Genomic DNA, 19,527 nt, shown 5'->3' with positions numbered 1-19,527 from the left:
ACCTGGGGTTATGGGTGTTTCCTTAAGGTGATAGAGTTGGTCTGTGGTTAGGAATTGGTAAATGGATCGAGGCAGAAAGACAGAAAAAACAGGGAGGAGAAGCACAAGCAAATAAAGAAATCCAGACCTTGTAGGAGGAATATTCTGATGTCTCACCAGCCCTTGCACGCTGGCTGACGGGAGGCAGGCGGGCCTGCCAACATGCATGCAGCAGATCACACAGGCAGCGTGAGGGTTCACTCCAGCTTGGGCCGCCCACCAGAATTTTCCCTCATCTGTGTACCACATTTCCTGAGCTGAACAAAAAGGAAGAGAACCTACTGAATGTATCTGAAATACATCCCAGCAGCTTCTCCCTTACCTTTGGCACATAGAACATTCTTTCAAGTGCAGATGTAGAACCCAAGTCTTTTTTTTTTTTTTTTTGAACAGAAAACTCTTTATTCCAAAGAAGCCAATGTGGAATGATGGTAAAAGCATTAAATTTAAATCATAAGACTAGGCAAGTCTCTGAACCACTGTGAGCCTCCCTTTCCTCATATATAAACTAGCACCCACCTCTCTGACATTCTGAGAATATACAAGATAATATGTATATAAGTATTCGTGCATTATGAAACTTCAATCAAATGTAAGGGTTTGTCCTCGGTTTAATCTTGGAATTGGAAACACAGATTTATTTTCAACTGTGTATAGCTTGCTTTTTTTTTTTTTTTTAACCCAAAAGTATGTCTTTGAGGAGCATCTGCGTGGAGCAATTAAGCATCTGACTCTTGGTTTCGGCTCATCTCATGACCTCAGAATTGTGAGATCAAGCCCTGTGTGGTCCCCTCTGCATTCTTGCTCTCTCTCTCTAATAAATAGATAAATATTTTTTAAAAAGTTATGTCTTTGAACCTTATCAAAGGTAATGCACATTGTTCCATTATATAAACTAGAGTTTATTGACCCATAACTCTGGAGTATTTCCCTACTACTCTATTATTACAGTGAACATCCTTTGTATGTCTCTGCAAACATGAGTTGAGGGCCCTTACAATAACCCGCAGGATCAGATTTGTTGGAGAATAAGGAGGGTGTATCTCCAACTTCATGAAGAAACCACTAATTGCCTTTCCAGATGGTTGTCCCAATATCTTCTCCCACAAACTCTAGAAGAGGTCTGGTTTCCCTGCATCTCACGAGCACAGTGATGTTGCCAGATTCAAGAGCTATCGCTTATCTGATGAGTGTAAAACCCTGTGGTTTTTGTTTTATTTTATTCGTTTATTTATTTTTCTTGAGAGAGAGAGAGAAAATAAGCAGGAAAGGGCAGAGGGAGAGAGAGAGAATCATAAGCAGACTCCACGCCCAGCACGGGGCGCAACTTGGGGCTTGATCTCAAGACCCTGAGATCATGACCTGAGCTGAAATCAAGAGTCAACCACCTGAGCCCCCCAGGCGCCCTTGTGGTTGACATTTTAAATGACTTTCCCTTTGTGCTAGTAAGATGGAGCAGTTTTTCATTTGTCTCTGAGTCATTTGGATTCCTTTCTATGTAAATACCTGTTTATAAACTTTTCTGGGATTTTGTTGTGCATTTTTTTTGCTTATTAGTTTCTAAGTGGTTTTATGTATTCTGGACACTTATCCTTTATTAATGATATGGTTTGCAAATATCATTTCCTGGTCTGTGGCTTGCTTGTTGTTGTTCATGAGACCTTTTTATTGTCTAGAAATTTTAAGGCCAGTGTAGTTAAATTTAATATTTCTGTGAGCTATTATTTTTTATGTTTTTCTTTACTCCTTTTTAGCCATGTTTCTCTTAGAAGTGTCTCTTTAAATTTCCGATCATATGTGCAGTTTATATATCTTTTATATTAATTTTATTGCATGTTTTTATGGAAGATAGTCTGCATAGTACCAGCTTTTGGACATTTGTTGGTTCTTTGACATTTGCTTTGTGGCCTTTTGTCAAGTTTTACGGCTGTTCCATGTATGCTTTAGAAGAATGTGTGTTTTCTAATTGTGGAGTTCAGAATTCTAAATACAAATATCCAGTAAGTCAAACTGTCAGTTGTGTGGTTAGAATCTTCTTTATCTGCATTAATTCTTTATCTTTCAATTGCTGAGATAGATGTTTAAAATCTTCTACTTCCACTTCAATCTGTCAAATTTTGTTTGTAATTCTGCATCGTGTGTACATCCTGAGATTGTGTTACAGTGTACAAAAATCGAGAACGATCATCTTGCTAGTGAGTTTTCTCTTTTGGATTATTTTTGTGGTATATATGTATATTTTTTTAATTTAAATTCAATCAGCCAACATAGAGTATGTCATTAGTTTCAGATGCAGAGTTCAATGAATTCATCAGTTGCATATAACACCCAGTGCTCATCACATCACATACCCTCCTTAAGGCCCATTTTCTTCATCCTTTTAGTTTCAGCCTTTCTGTTGTCTTGATGTTTGAGATGTGTTCTGTTTAAATAGTATATGGCTAGGTTTTATTTTCAGTCTGGTTTTGCAGGTTTTTTTAGAGTTTAGTCCATTCACTCTATTATTTGTGATAATTAACCTCTTTGGGCAAATATCCCATTATCTGTCCCCTTAGTTTTTGCTTTCTATTCATCCCACGTGATATATATGTGGTTTTCTTGGTTGGTTGAGGTTTTGTCTACTTATTTACACTTTTTGGCTTTTCGTTGTTATTCTTTTCTTCTCCCCTCCACTCACCTGGAAATTTTGCTCTCTATAGCTGTTCTTTTAGTAGTCAACCAAGAGATTTTAACAAACATATTTAGCTTGACAAAGTCTCAAAAGAATCAAGATTTTCATCCTTATTTCAACAGATATGATACTCTTGGAATTTTTTTCTCTTGGATCATCCTTTTTATAATTTATGCACTGTTGCTATCAGGTATTTTGATACTTTTTTTAACATCACAAACTAGACATTTTATTAGTACTTGTTATAAATTACTATGTATTAAGACTTGTCTCCATACTTGCTATTTCTTTGCTCATGGTATCTTCCAGTATCATTTTTATTTCTCCTGGATACACACTTTGGATGTTTTATTTATTTATTTATTTATTTATTTATTTATTTATTTATTTATTTATTCATTCATTCATTCATTCATTCATTCATTTATAAGAGAGAGAGAGAGTGCAATCATGCAGGAGAAAGGACAGAGAGAGGGGGAGAGAGAGAATCTCAAGCAGACTTCCCACTGAGCGTAGAGCCCTCCACATGGCTTCATCTCAGGACCACAAGGTCATGACCAGAGCCAAAACAAAGAGTCGGACACTTAACCCACTGTGCCACCCAGGTGCCCCAAGATGTTCCTTTGATGAGAGACTATTGATAGTCAATTTTTAATTTTTTTTCATCACCAAATGCTTTTATTTCCCATATTATCAAAAGATAGTTTTGATGGTTGTTACAGAGATCGTTGATTGTACCCTCATTGCCACTGCTTCTTTTTCGTAGCAGAATTCCCCGAGTTCTAGCTAAGCACACGGCCATTCAGCTAGAGACTTGATTTCTTAACATCTGTACAAGTAGATATCACCTTATGACCAAGTTCTGGCCAGTAAGAGAAAAGGGATATGCAATCAACCTAGAAGTTGTTCTTAAGTGAAAACAAAATAACTTCCTTATCCATTCTCACCTCTCTCAACATGCTACTCTGGGAACACGTGGTAATGTTTCACTTTAGCAAGCAGTGCAGAGCAATAGAATTAAAGCACCCGAGCTTGCAGGCTGCCTTGTGTGGTAAAGCTACTCTACTACAACGAACCAGTTATCAGCTCGGGTTTTAATATAAGAGAATAATAAGCCTCCTGTCTTGCTTAAAAATTTTTTAATATTGGCCTTAATTAAAGCAGTGAGACAACTTTCCAAACTAATAAACGGGAGGATCTTATTTTCAAGATCCCTTTGTCTTTAGTGATCAGAAGTTTCGCCACGCTCTGCTCTGGTGCGGGGTTTTTGATGAAGACAATCTGCCATTTTGGAAAACTTATGACTTCATGAGTTTGAATGGCAATGTTTCTCGTTAAATTTGGAGTTTTCTTAGTCACTATCTCTTCGATAATTGCCTCTCTCCTATCATCTCGATTACGTTTTTCTGAAGCTCAACTGATGTACTTTCTTACTCTCATGTCTCTTAACCTTTTTTATTTATTTCTGCTTGTATCTCCAGGCTTCTTCTATGTAATTTCTTCAAATTTAGTTTCTAGTGTATTCTGTCTTTAGCTATGTTTAATATGCTACTTAACCTATCCATTGTATTTCTGATTTTGATGACTATATTTAGCACAGCTAGAAGTTATATTTGGTTCCTTTTCAAACCTTCCAGGCATTTCTATAGTCTTTCTTCTCTTGTAACACTTCAAAACTATTTTTTCTTTCAATATTTTAAATACAGTTTATTTTTTATCTGATCATGTCAATATCTGCATTGTGCGTGGTTCTGAGTCTGCCATTTTTTTTCTGCTGATGTTACTCATGCTATCCTGTTTCCACATGTATTTTGTGAATTTTTTTGGTGTATATTTGAGTTTGTATTACTTGAAATTTTATCTTGGGGGATATTTTGAGCCAGTTTTGAGCTGTATTCCTCCAGAGAATATCTGTGCTTGCTTCTGCTAAGCTCCTGGGTAGACAACCAACTGAAATCCACCTTAGACATTTGACTTTGGAGTTTTGTTTGCTCCTGAGTGTATGAATTCTGATCCCTAGATTGTATGAGAATCAGCTTCTGGGTAATATTTCTTAGCAAAGACATTTCCTACTCCTCCCATAGCTACATTGGAAACAACATCTTGGTCATCCACCTGCTATTTTTTATTGTTTGTTTTTTTTTTTTTCCTATCTGATTCACAGGGAAGACTTTCAAGTTCCTCAGCTTTAAAGAACATTTCATTTTCCACCCTGCCCCCACCTATCACAGGCTCAAGTTCATATTTCCTTGCTCTGTGTAGGCTATAAAATACAAACTTTGCAGCAACCCTGAACCATTTTCCCCATCCTTCCCCAGGGCAGTCTCTGAGCACACACTTGCTTCTCTGGTTTTTGTTTCTTCTTCCTGCCTGGCATTTATGCGTTCAGTTTTTAATTACAATGATGTTTATTTTATTTTAAGCAGCATTAATAAGCTTTTTTAGCTGGAGGGTTTTCAAGTTTTTTCATCTGCAATACTGCTGGGACAAGTTATAAAATATTCACATATGACCTAAGAGTCAAACTTTGTAATGAGAAAAAAGCAGCAGAGAAGTGAAAGAGAAGACTTGAGTTCTGACTTAGAAAGATGTAAAAGAGGAGAAACGCTATTGAAATTTTCAAATATTTAAAGTATAATAAACTATTCAAGAAATGGTATCCCAAACAATATGCAATAAACCCTGTCTAATGATTTAATATAGTTGTGATTATTTTCAAATTCAAGAATTCACACAGTGGTGTTTGGTGCCAATAAAGCTACGGAAGAGCCGTAGGAAGGCCTGGGTGAATGAACCATATTCCCTTTGCCTAGACTAACCCTTTCTTCCTTTTTTTTAATTTTTTTATTTTTGTGGGTTATTTTTTATTTATTTATTTATTTTATTTAATGATTTTTATTATATTATGTTAGTCACCATACAGTACATCCCCGGTTTCCGACGTAAAGTTCGATGATTCATTAGTTGCATATAACACCCAGTGCACCATGCAATACGTGCCCTCCTTACTACCCATCACCGGTCTATCCCATTGCCCCACCCCCCTCCCCTCTGAGGCCCTCAGTTTGTTTCTCATAGTCCATAGTCTCTCATGTTTCATTCCCCCTTCTGATTACCCCCCCTTTCTTTATCCCTTTCTTCCCCTACCGATCATCCTAGTTCTTATGTTCCATAGATGAGAGAAATCATATGATAGTTGTCTTTCTCTGCTTGACTTGTTTCACTTAGCATTATCTCCTCCAGTGCCGTCCATGTTGCAGCAAATGTTGAGAATTCGTTCTTTCTGATAGCTGAGTAATATTCCATTGTATATATGGACCACAACTTCTTAATCCAGTCATCTGTTGAAGGGCATCTCGGCTCCTTCCACAATTTAGCTATTGTGGACATTGCTGCTATGAACATTGGGGTGCATATGGCCCTTCTCTTCACTACGTCTGTATCTTTGGGGTAAACACCCAGTAGTGCAATGGCTGGATCATAGGGTAGCTCAATTTTTAACTTTTTAAGGGACCGCCACACTGTTTTCCAGAGTGGCTGTACCAACTTGCATTCCCACCAACAATGTAGGAGGGTTCCCCTTTCTCCACATCCTCTCCAACAATTGTTGTTCCTTGCCTTGTCTATTTTTGCCATTCTAACTGGCGTAAGGTGGTATCTCAGTGTGGTTTTGATTTGAATTTCCCTGATGGCTAATGATTTTGAACATTTTTTCATGTGTCTGTTAGCCATTTGTATGTCTTAATTGGAAAAGTGTCTGTTCATATCTTCTGCCCATTTTTTGATTTGTTTATTTGTTTCTCGTGTATTAAGTTTGAGAAGTTCTTTGTAGATCTTGGATACCAGTCCTTTATCTGTAGTGTCATTTGCAAATATATTCTCCCATTCCGTGGGCTGCCTCTTAGTTTTTCTGACTGTTTCCTTGGCTGTGCAGAAGCTTTTTATCTTGATGAAGTCCCATAAGTTCATTTTATCTTTTGTTTCTCTTGCCTTTGGAGATGTGTCATGAAAAAGGTTGCTTTGGCCGATTAGACTAACCCTTTCTTAGTAAAAGGATGGAAGTTAAAAAAAAAAAAAAGATGGAAGTTAACATCCACAAAAATGTATTGAATTCTTGTCATGTGCTCAGTGTTGACGGTTAAGGATAAGGTGCAAAATAAGTTACAAATATAAAAGTTTTGAGGCTTTTAGACACGGTGCCTCTGACATGAATAGCTGTGAGACAAATTATCATATTTCAACAAAACCTGCAGTTAAAAACCAATCATTAAAGATGCACAGAAAAAATTAAAGAGTTCGGGCCAGAATGATATATTAATTGGGATGAATTGCACTTGCTTCAAGGAACAGAACATTTGACTGATACAGTAGTATAAACAGATGTTTAAATATTTATTGTTTGCTCAACAAAAGATTTAGAGGTGGATGATCCCAAGGACCTAAGCTTGTCCCAGTTTCCCACTTTCCTTTCTATAGGCTTGTGGCCTGTTGATCACATTAGCCCAAAGTGGTTAATGTGCCCATTCCTGGTTGCAAAGGGGACTGGGCAAGCAAATCCATCTTTTTTAGTCTTGTAGTAGGAGAAATAAAATGGAGAAGGGAGTCAGGAAAGACTGTTTGGTAACCAACCAAAAGTGTCTGCCACTCTGGGAAAAAATATTTGCATCCCATGTAACAGTGAAAGGTGTGGTATCCAAATATATGAAGAATTTCTACACATTAAAGAGAAGGAGACATGTAACCCATTAGAAAACTGAGTAAAGTACAGAAATAGGTAGTTGCATTGAGATGAAATGCAAATGGAAAATGTTATGAAAAGATGCCCCATTAGAGTAGTGTTTAGGGAAATGAAAATTAAAATAAGAGTAAAATATTATTTTTACCAATTAGTTTGATCACAATGTAAAGTTTGACAGCATTGTGGGGGAGGAAAAATAATTTTCCCTCTACTCTTCTGGGTTCCTGGCTAAGACACCCCTTTAATAAAAAGACAGATTAGCAGAAGAGAAACAATCTAGAGTTTAATAACATGCATACCTCCTGTATACGTGGAAGATACCCAGGAAAACTAAGTAACTCCCCAAAGTGGTTGAAGCCATCACTTTAAATATCATCTTCAGCTAAAGACGATGGGGGGGGGGAGGGGGGCATTGGGGATAGGGGGTATGTTTGGGGAGGTTACCAGGAAAGGCATAGCAAACAAGGGTGAGGCTATTATGCAGATCCCAGTCTCTGTCTTCTTCGTAAGTAAGTTTCTAGAGATTTAGAGTCCTCCCTTCCTTCCTGGTACAAAGAGGGAGACACTGTTACAAATGGAGACTTCTCTTATAAATATAAATGTCTCATAAAACTTTTACTTGGTTTTTGGTTTTCAGGGCTTCTCCTGTGTCTGCAGTTTCTTAAATAATCCTTGTGCCTGAGAGGCACACTGTGAGGTGACAAATTCTGCTCCCCTTCAATATTGAGTGGTGACTAAGGTTTAGAGAAGGAGGAACCCTCTTAAACTCTTGGTAGATGAGTAAACTGACACAGCTTTTTGGAGCACAGTTTGATATTATATCTACCTACCCATCAAATTTCATTTATAATTCTACTTGTTGATATCCTAAATATTAATATTTGTACTTAAATATTAAAGTTTGTACTTAAGGGCTGTATAAGGATGTTAATTGCAGAAGTGTTAAAACAGGAAAAAAAAAAGTGTGAGAAAACCCTATGTTTCCAATAATGAAGAATGGTTAAACAAACAAAATTATATAATCCAAGGTTTGGAAAACTACACAACTCATTCAGAATAAGTTAAATCATATGTTATGTCATGGAAAAGAATCTCTAAAACACATTGTTAAAAAACTTAGAAGTATGTAAACAGTGTGATGTCACATATGTAATTTATAATATATCATATAATAGCACAAAAATACTATAGGTAATATTTTCTATAGGTACATACATATATGCAATTTTATAATTGTATTTTAAAAGTCTGGAAGAGGGGCGCCCAGGTGGCTCAGTGGGTTAAGCATCTGCCTTCAGCTCAGGTCATGATCTCAGGGTCCTGGGATCAGCCCACATGGGGTTCACTGCTCAGTGGGAGAGTTTGCTTGTCCCTCTCCCTCTGCCCTTCCCCCTGCTTGTGCTCTCTCGTGAGCTCTCTCTCCAATAAATAAAATCTTTTTTTTTAAAGATTTTATTTATTTATTTGACAGAGAGACAGCCAGCGAGAGAGGGAACACAAGCAGGGGGAGTGGGAGAGGAAGAAGCAGGCTCCCAGCAGAGCAGGGAGCCTGACATGGGGCTTGATCCCAGGACCCTGGGATCACACCCTGAGCCAAAGGCAGATGCTTAACGACTGAGCCACCCAGGTGCGCCTCCAATAAATAAAATCTTGAAAAAAAAAAAAAGAAGTCTGGAAGATAAGCAACCAGGTGTTATTGGGGAGGGGATTGAATTTAAGTGGTTAAAAGAAGCTGGAAGAAACCTTAAAGCTCACCCAATCCAATCTTTTCCCAAGTGATGCAAGTGTTTTGCTGACGGTACACAAAATGTTTTCCAGGAGTCACGTGTGTAGCAGGAAATAAATCGAAATCACACACTGAGAGAGCTATTCCATTTTCAATGAGCTTTTAATCCTTCTGCTCAGGTGAAAGAGATATTCTCAGTCTGGTGCACACTAATACTTACTTGTCTCCCTTTTTAACAAAGAACAAGCCCATGGCTCACAGACTTCAATAGGAACAAAATCTAGCTAAATTTAATAACATTATTTATAGTATATTTTCAAGGTTACATTCTATTCTTAATAAGTAACGCATTTTTCCATTAACTATAGTGCTATACTATTTGCTTTTAAGATTAGATTTAAGTGAAATAGTGAGTCAATTGAAAAATATTGTGTATACACGTATATATTTATGCACATATATACAAAGAATATGTTTGCAAGAATACATATACACATACATATATATCTAGATAAAGAAAATGATATTAAGTAATTGTGCAGATGGCGCGTTAATAGGGCAAAAATATTAGGGAAAATACAAATAACTGAAGTTTCAGTAACACTGATTAGCCTTTTATGGTGTAAATAAAATTAAATTGTTACTATTTTTAGATGCTTTTTACAATTTAATTAAATAATCTCAAAGTTGTGGTATAAGACACAATTTTAGATTAGCAGTGTATTTTATTTGTGTCCATTAATAGTAGTTGTCTTACACACTAAATTTCAAAATACTGAAGCTTTTTTTAATTTGAAAGCATTTGGCCTAGAAAGCTTTCTCAAACTATGAAATCATCAGCAGGAAGAGGTGAGTCTAGGTGGCAGATTTCCAGTGAAGGATCATAATGAGTATGTACCATTACACAATGAGTTGGACTTTATTCAAAATAAGACTTACATAATCCATATTTTTGAAGAAAATGGATGAAACATGCTGTTTAAGACTTGTCTTTGTGCTAATACTTAACATCTGTTTGCCAGGGTGGTCCAGGACTCCGAGGACCAAAGGGCCAACGAGGTGAACAGGGTCCAAAGGTAATTTTCTCTCTGTCTCTCTGTATCTCTGTCTGTCTCATATCTAGCAACAATATAATTTTGGAGTTCAGTACTGTTTACCCTTTGCAGTCCGGAACCCCTTATGTTTTTGTGGAAAGTTGTGTCTAAGTCTTTTCCTTTATTCTTAAAGACTTCTGTTTTTTCATAAAAATACTTAAGAACTCAGTGAAAGAAAGGTTGGTTTCCAGGTCAAAAATAGAATGTCAGTGTTCTGAGTGGTTTAGTTTCCAAGGTAGTGTTCTTTCGTGTATATTCTTCTCATTGTCTACCTACAACAAAGTAGAGAGAAAACTGAATCACAACTAGGCAGCACTCCTTTCCATGTAATTTCTCAAGTTTTAGAGTCCTACTCCCTCCCCACAATGTATAATCAAACACACAGCTCTGTTTTCCTTTCTCACTGCCCAGGGCCACCATGTGTGCTGGGGTAGGCCACAAAGGCACCAGCTGAGACGACCAAGCCTTGCCAAACCATGTCCAGGCACACGTTTTCCTAGTTTGCACAAAGGCGCCCTAACGGATGGGCAGAAACCCAGCCACTAATTGAATTCAGGTCTCACCATCTTCTATCTGGCTTTTGGCAAATCTTCTAACTGGTCTCCTGGCTCCAGTGCTTTTGATTTTCTGATGGATTCTTCACATCTGCCCCCAGATTTATTTCTTTAAAGTTATGCTGGGCCATATCATACTTTTAAATCTGTAGTCATATGCTATTGTCCTGAGAAGGCAATTCACCTTCCTTGGCGTGGCATTCAAGGCCCTCTATAATTTGACCCCCTGTTTCATTTGCACCTGTTGCCCCATGATCTCCTCTCCACCCACCTTGCAGTCTTGACTTACTGCTTCAATATGGTCACTTACTCAATTTGCATGGTATTTTTGCATGGGGAAGAGAACATTGCAAAAAATTTTACTATAAAACTGGAAACAAGTGAAGCAAGGTAGGAGCTTATATGGGGAGGAAGGAAGTAAATGAAAGAAGACTGAAGCTAATGAGTCACTAGCCAACTCAAAACTCATGAGATATCTTCTTTGTTGTTTGTTTGATTTTCTGAGATTGTAACACATATCTTAGGCACAGACTTGATGTTTCTTACCTGGCTCTCTCTCTTATGGTCCTACAAGGAAGGCCAGTGATTTGAAAGCCTCTTTTCAGACAGCAATACACTGGGTCTTCCTCAGTTCCACCTCAGCACAGTGCCCAGGAGCTCCTGTTGATTCTGCATTCCTCCTCCCATTGGGTTCCCGGCATGATCCCATGGTTTTCCCACATTCTCACCGGATGATGATTCTGATCATGAAGACTTGTTAGGAGTTCAAAGATGTTTGATGATCCCAACATTGACCCCTTACCTCTGATAATCCATTTCCACAGGACCACTGCTGATGGGGTTATTTTTACATGATGATTTTGATAAATCACAGATATCAGTACGAAGTGGTTTTAGGAAAATGTCTTGTTAGACAAAGAATGCCCACATGTCCACCAATGCCATAGTGTAGGAACAGATAAAGGATACCTTCCATATGGAAAGCCCTACGCTGTATTATTTTCCATTTTGTGGGTCCATCTTTTAGTTGTAGCAAACAATGAGAATTTAGAAGCTTAAAGCAACCCTGCTGCTGGGCTCTCCTAGTCATTTTTGTCTCATACTGTATAGAATAAAATGAGACCATATACTTTCTGCCCTTCTGCTCCATTCTCAGTTCCTCAATAATACTGAAGTGATAGATGATTAAATGATTATAAGCATTAACTAATATTTGTCAATTCCTGGCTTGTCTCTTCCATCATATTTTTTTAGATCTAGCTACCTCTATCTTTCCTCCTCTTACACTATGTCTCTTGTAAGAATAGTTTTCATTTGTTTTCTGCATCCTCACTTCCAAAATAGTTTTTATGGGGGCGGTACATAAGTGTTCATAGCACCTTTATTCACAATAGCAAAATCAGGAAATGATTCAAATGTTCATTAATAGGTGAATGAACAATTTTCTGTGTATCTATGCAATGGAGTACCATTCAGCAATTGAAAGGAACATACTATGGAAACATGCAACAAAAGTATGAACCCCAACACCACTCTGACACATAAAAGAAGCATGAACCGATGAAGTTCATAGTATATAATTCCATTTATATATAACCAGAATCATACTTAACCTGCATATGACTTCTATTCCTATAAGAATCCTGTAAAATTCTTCTTATTAAGATCACTGATTACCTCCTTGTTATCAAATCCACAGGCTATGGTTTAATTCCTATCTTACTTGAGATCTCTACAGCATTTGATATGGTTGGAGACCTTTCTATTAGAAATTTCCCCCCCTTTGGCCTTCCCTACACTGCTCAGGTTTCTCTTTCTCTCCCTTCTACCAGCTTTTCATCACATCTTTATCAGTTTCCTCTGTTACTGTCTCAACAGGCTCCTTAAGAACCTCACCCAAAAACACATCTTCAGCTACTCCAAAATCCATGCCAGCTCAGACATCCCTTGATCCCCAGACCATTGGACACGTCCACATGGTTACTCCCATGAAACTAAACCTTAGCTGACTATGCTCATTATCATCTTCTGTATTGCTTGCCCCAAGTAGTGGATTTGTCAACCTCCAATTTAACATGATATCCAGGTGTTGGAAGTCTTAGCTTATACTAGTTTTCACTGGAGTCCCAGGATGAAAGAAAGGAAAGAAGGGGTTGAGGATACAGTTTTTTGGATCTAAGATTATGGAGGAGATAGAGCTTTAGCTAAACCACAAGGTCCAAACTATGGAAATAAGAGTTGCTAATGTGATAGGACTGCCTGATCCTGAGGAGAAAGAAAATCAAGGAATATTGCACCAAGGGCAGGTCATTAGGCAGACATTAAAGAGGCACAGAAGGATGGTAGGATCAAGATGAAGAAGCAAACAGGGACTGGGGGCAAAGTCTTAGTAATGCAGGGGTGCCCCCAAGATGGGTAACAGACAGGGGTGGAGGTGGAGAGAATGTAGTTCAGCTGGAAGGTATGAACCTACATGCCACAGGCCAGGAGGGTGGTCTCGAAGTACTTCTGTCTCTTGGATTTGTTACGGAGCGTGGGGGGTCTAGTTACTCACATAGTTGGCATAGCCTTCTTATTTACGGAAGAAAAAAAATTATAGTTGAACAACCCCCATGTGTTTACTGCTTTGGTTTACTGATGACATCTTGTCTGGGAGGCGCACCATCTGAGGCATTTTGTCTCGCTATCCTATCAGCGTTTTGTGTCTTAGGAACATTTCTGTAAGGAAATAAATTATAAGTGCTCTAAGCAGAAATATCTTTTGAGTACTGAGATTCTAACTTACCTCTGAAATGATTTTCTTCTCTTGTGTTCCAGGGACCAGAGGGCCCTCGGGGTGACACGGGCCCTCCAGGACCTCAGGGTCCCCCTGGACCCCAAGGACCAAGTGGTCTGTCCATTCAAGGAATGCCTGTGAGTAGCATGTAAACATTTGGGTGGACTTTATTGTGTTCACTTTTTCATGAATTATAAAGAGTGAACTTTTGTCTTCTGTGCCCTTTACAATGAACCTCAGTCCCTTCCAACCCCTAAAGATAAGAATTGAGAAATGAAAGTAGTAACTGAAAGTTCATGAGTTCATTCATTAGTGAATTTTTTGTTAAGTGATGAGGGTATTTTACAAATAGATACATCCACACAGGGTAGGTTTGTCCATAAGCAAGTTGTCTAAGGAAAGAAAAGGGCTATGACATTTATTGTCCTTTTTCTTGTTGGATCAAATCCTTCATAGATGTAATAAAGTCTAAAAAGTAACAAATTCCAGTTGTTCATTATCTATTTGTAGTATTCATGGATATAGATTCATGGAGGCCATTTATTTCTGATTTTTATCTCGTGGGCATCAAAGGCCAGTGCACTTCGTTGGAGTTTCAGATTATAGACAGTGTACTTTGATACAGCCACTCTATTTGTATCACAGAAAGCAAATTTAATGCCACTCACTGATTTTCATTGATCTTCCTCTAGGGATCAAAATTTCAAGAGTAAAACCAATTTCTGTTAATCAAAATTAATATTTGAAACAAATAAGCCTTTTAAGCACATTTTTAGCCATCTTTCTGTGCATATGATTATATCTCCCTTGCTGAGAAGTTTTCTGTTCCAGGGTTATTTTCACAGTTTAGAAAGCATTAGCATTCCAGTTATACAATTGCTACTACTACTACTAAGCCTTTGGTAGCCTTACCTGCTAGATTCCATTCGCATATCTTTCTAGCTAAAACAAAACCAAAACTCGAGGTAGATATGAACTTTAAAAATCTAAACTATCAATAGTATCAAACTGTTGAATCTCTCCTCCGCAGATGTACAGTATGGCCTCGGCCGTATCAGACTCTGTGTTCTGTGTTTAAACTGCTCTGCCGTATAAACGTTCAGCTCCGTAGGAATGCTTACACACGGGGGGTAGCATATGTGAGAAGTGAAACATGCTGTATTTGGATGTTAGTGTGAAAGCCAGTTACTGTTGAAAATGTTAGAACAGTCAGTGGAGAGATAGAAAAGACGAAGAATTAACCCTATGTGAACTTAACCCCGAATGCCTTTGGCTGTTCAGGGTATGACGGGTGCTAAAGGAGAAAAAGGAGAGACTGGCCTTCCTGGCCCACAGGTATGAGTTTTACTTTTTAGTCTGCTAAAAAATAAAAAAATGCTTTTAGCTTGGGGTGCCTGGGTGGCTCAGTCAGTTAAGCGTCCGAGTCTTAATTTCCGCTCAGGTCATGATCTCAGGGTTGTGGGATCGAGCCCCACATCAGGCTCCAGGCTCCACATGGAGTCTGCTTAAGATTCTCTGTCTCTTTCTCCCTCTGCCCCTCCCCCAAATCCTCTTAGCTCAAGAGCCTTGCCAAGGTGGGGGGGGGAGGGGAAGGCTATACCTTCTAAAGTCAGCTGTGATTTTAGCAGTAAGGGGTTTCTCTATTAAAGACTGTTAGCCTGTGTTCATTCACTTGAGTCGCTTCTGAGAGTCATACTGATGCTCCTGAGGGCGAGCATTGGTGGGGGACATTTCTTGCATACAAATAAGTTCTGGATTCTGAATTCACCTTCATGCTATTAGGTTTGTTTAGAGGCCTTGATCTATTTCAGAGAAGCTGGGTAGAAAGGCACTTGATTTCCGGTTTCCATGACTCTGACTTTTTTTTTTGTCCTTGCTCTACCTAGGGTGTCCCAGGAGGCATTGGTTCACCAGGACGTGATGGCTCTCCAGGCCAGAGGGTAAGGACCTGCCCAAGGTTGTTAGCACAATAGATTCCTTACCAAGACATTCTTTGTTTCTGATACTTTTCTATGCAAGGAAGTCAAACTAGGTGGTTTTTTCCCTTCTTATTTCTCCTGCCTGTCTACATTCTGCCTATCCTGTGTCTATTTCCCTTCACGGACATCTTCTACGTCCATTAGTTTCATCAAAACCCGAGGCCTTTCATCAAACCTTCCCAAATTGGCAACACCTCTTTCTGAATGTTCCCATAACCAGAATGCAATTTGCACTGAATTGCGTGCATTGGTTTAGCAGAATTTCCAGTTTTTTCCATTTTCTAGGCACAAACCTAAAGGAAATCAAGGATCCTAGGAGTGAATTTTAAGTATTAGGACTATCCACAGTGTTCTTCATTTATTTGATATATGTCAGTTGTCTAGTCTTTTAACCTGTTCATGTGGACAGCAGGGAAAGAAATTATAAGGATGGTCAGGACAGGAGTGAGCTAACATCCAGTGTTTGTCAACACGTTTTCACTAAGCCGGATTTAAAGTTCTTATACTCAAAGAGTTTGTAGCTTAGTGGGAGAATACCAGAGCCAAAGAAGAAACTGTAATGCGTGCTATGATGGGGTATTTGCAGAGCCCTATGAGGGTATGTATAAAGAATAGATAACTAAGCCAGACTCAGAGGGGTGGGGAAAGCTTCCTGGGTGAGGCACCATCGAGGCTGAGTTTCCAACAAGAGACAAAAATTAGCCAGGTGCATGAGGATAGGAAAGTGATTACATGCAGAGAACAGAACCTATGAAGGCATGGAGAAGAAGAGGAGGTGGGCAATTTCCACTACTGCACAGAATTCAGTGTGGCTGGAGAGTAGGGTGCCGTGTGTGCACGTGTGTGTGCGTATCTTGTGTACACACATGTGCACACACTTAGATTTGGAAAGACTGTCAAGAAATGAAGCTGGACAGGTAAACACAAATTCAAGTAAATCCCCCCCCCTTAAACTGTCACTGATTTAGGATGTGGGTGGCTCCACAGTTTCCCTCAAGACTGAATTATATGGAGTGGCAACCGCTTAGATCCAATCCAATGAAGGACAGCACATTTGTCATGCACTGGTTATTTTTGGTACAACTTGCCCACTGGGTTAGCAAATGATTGGCTGGAAGACTCACTTCTGTACTCAAACAAGACCCACCGTTAGCTCGGGGTGGCTATATGGCTCAAGAATAAGGAGATTGTTCGAGGCTTACATCGAAAACCGGGGATGTACTGTATGGTGACTAACATAATATAATAAAAAATCATTATAAAAAAAAAAAAAGAATAAGGAGATTGTTTTTCTATAGAAGTGTAGGTGTGGAGCCTTAAATTCCTTCCATGTTCTTTTTTTTTTTTCACCAAACTTTCATTTGCTTAAAATCTGTTTAGTCTTTGCCCATTAAATGGAACTACTCAGTCCGTAAATCATGTCCACATAACTATATCTAAAGGAGGCATTCTCTAAAAGTTAGATTTATGTAGGCTTCTTGTATATGTGGAAGGAGTGTCTAGAAGTATTTATATGTTTTGGCAAAGGGCTTAGACCAAGATCCTGTTTGGTTACACACCTAGATTCTTCCATGATTCCTGGAGCTCTGAAAATGGCAATTCTGAAGGTTTGGTTCAATGAATTGACTTGATTTATCGATGCGTGGAGACAAGTCTTGGCAAAGAACTCCCAAATCAAACATATTGAGCTGGTGTTTGGATCATTTGGTTTTAGAATACTTTCTTTTTAAAAAATCCTTTTTTTCCCTTTAAAAACCAATATACCAGCATAGACTTTTTATAATTATTGTGCTATTCCTTCAAACACGTTTTCTTCTAGAAAATGAACCGTCTTAGAGCTGTAATAAAGTAGATTTTATTGTGCTCTCTCCCTCAGTTTGGAGGCAGAAAAACTTTCAGAATGTGTTCAGTTCCTATTTTGAAAAATTCTTGGATGGAAATGGACTTACTTTTAAAAACTGGCTTTCAGAAGATGCTCATTCTTTGCAGGGTCATGTTTAAAAAGTATTGTGCAAATTCTGTGACAATTGTTTTAGAGAAGGACAATGGTACTCCACGGTAGAGCTTTAGGGAGTGCCATCCACACAGAATAAAGTATAATGGTGCCCTCTAGAACTGTGTAACGTGGTGGCCTTGCTTGAGGGAGCGACTGCATAGATCTTATTTAATAAGATATTCATTGAGCACTTATCTTTAATTGAGCACATTCTGTGTGCCGTGTGCTGTGCTCAGCCTGGAGACAGTTGTCCATTGCTGCCTCCAGAGGGGAAGGAGCCAGAAGAGGAGAGATTTTCAATAGCTAAAGGAGTCAATTCCTAGACCATCTATGTGAAGGACATGGAAGGGTATGGTGGTGTCAGGAATGTGACTCTTAACCTGGGCCAGGAAAACAAATGGGTCTTCCTCAGAGACAGCAGAGAAGGAAGGAAAAGTGGATGAAAATGGAGTCATTTAGGTGGTTCTGATCTTTTTAGTCAAATATGTGGGGGCTTAAGGAAAGTAAAAGTCTAAAATAATGAGATAGTTGCTTAGCAGGATTATAAAGTAGGAGGTCCAGAGCCAATATTTATGGGGGTCATAGCAGATCCAAGACACGGAGCACCTTGATGGAGGGCCAGGTCTTTCTGGGACAGCAGGTGTCCATGATTTGCAGTGGGAGAGAAGTGTCGCTGAGAGTACCAGGAACAAAACTTCATGATAATTCCTCCTCTGCCTTAGGCCATCTTAAAAGGCAAAGAAAAAAATAAAAGAAATGACAGTAACTGCCATGGTATATAACGGACTCTGGATGATGAGACTTCCCGCTGAAATGCCTGAAAAGCCACTTCCAGAAAACTGCCCATTTAGGCTTGACTGTCCAGAGAATTGGGAAGGCAGAGCTATTTTATCTTTTCGTCTCACCACCCCCTGAAATCACTTCTTGTTGCTGTACCTTCATTGCCCCTGATCCTGAGTGAAGAAAGCCCACTCTAGACAGAGGAGGGAGCGGCTGGAATAAATCTGTGTGATGGTGTCCGGCCAGTGTTTCTCAGTCCTTGGAATCTTTCCGGGGGTGAGAGCGTGAGGCGGGCTGTAAGAGCGGTCAATTACTCCCTCCCGCTCGTCCATCTTTCTTTTTCATCTTTGTCTTCTCTTGTTGACAGGTAAGAACTCCCAGCCCAGAGGTAGCCCCTTCACCTTGACTATCGGCTTAGGGAAAGGTTAGCATCTCTTTCCTGGAGCCGAAGTCAATGTGACCCCTTAATTTGGCCTGGAAGGAGAGAGAGCTTAGCAAAAATAAAAAGGAGAAGATTAAACATCTCCTCTTTAAACAGGGAACATGTTTTCTAATGTTTCTGGCTTTTTCTGGCTTTTCCCATGGGGAATCTTTGACTCTTAGAGGCAACTCATACTCAGAGCTGGGCCTGGGGCCATAAGCACGTCCAGCAAAAGTTGGACTTCTTCACTGAACAAGTCTCGGCCTCTTGCTGGCAAGTGACAGAGCACAGTGCTGGACCACTTTTTAAAAGGCAACAATGGCTAAGAGAGGAGGTCTCAAATGTTCATGCCACAAACAAGAAATGATGGTCATGGGATGGGATGGAGGTGGTAGCCGAGGTTAGGGTAGCCATCATTTTGCAGTATATAAATGTATCAAATCAGCATGTTGGTACCTTAAACTTATACAGGGTCATATGCCAATATGTCTTAATAAAGCTGAGAAGAAATTGAATATTCAAAAAATTAAAAACAAATTTAAGAAGGTAAATATAAGTAGAAAGCAACAGCACCAGTCCAGATTCAATAGTTGAGGGCAGTCACCTTCATTCCCAGCCATTCCTGCCAAAAGCATTCGGGGCTCCTTGCCCCCCATGTCTTGCCACCTCCCTCTTGTTCTTCCCTCTTCTTTCCTTGGTGTCTGTGACCCCAGGGCCCTCCTGTGATCTTTGAGTTCCTCTGATGAAGGGTGG

At 39.1% G+C, this 19,527-nt stretch overlaps 1 protein-coding gene across 5 annotated transcripts in view; it reads left to right on the top strand.

Annotated features, from left to right (window-relative positions):
• COL14A1 (collagen type XIV alpha 1 chain) overlaps positions 1 to 19,527 on the top strand; it is a 245,740-nt gene that overhangs the window by 183,029 nt on the left and 43,184 nt on the right. For all 5 annotated transcript variants that reach the window (XM_045805730.2, XM_045805731.2, XM_045805732.2 and 2 more), the window contains 4 exons: positions 10,197 to 10,250; positions 13,640 to 13,735; positions 14,880 to 14,933; positions 15,485 to 15,538. In XM_045805730.2, coding sequence (XP_045661686.2) covers positions 10,197 to 10,250; positions 13,640 to 13,735; positions 14,880 to 14,933; positions 15,485 to 15,538 — 258 coding nt within the window. The remainder of the gene's footprint in view (positions 1 to 10,196; positions 10,251 to 13,639; positions 13,736 to 14,879; positions 14,934 to 15,484; positions 15,539 to 19,527) is intronic.

The sequence above is a fragment of the Ursus americanus genome, chromosome 9 (genome assembly GCF_024610735.1).
Source record: "Ursus americanus isolate L20-20 chromosome 9, mUrsAme1.1.p, whole genome shotgun sequence".
Taxonomy (NCBI): domain Eukaryota; kingdom Metazoa; phylum Chordata; class Mammalia; order Carnivora; family Ursidae; genus Ursus; species Ursus americanus.
This window is presented reverse-complemented; position numbering and strand designations above follow the sequence as displayed.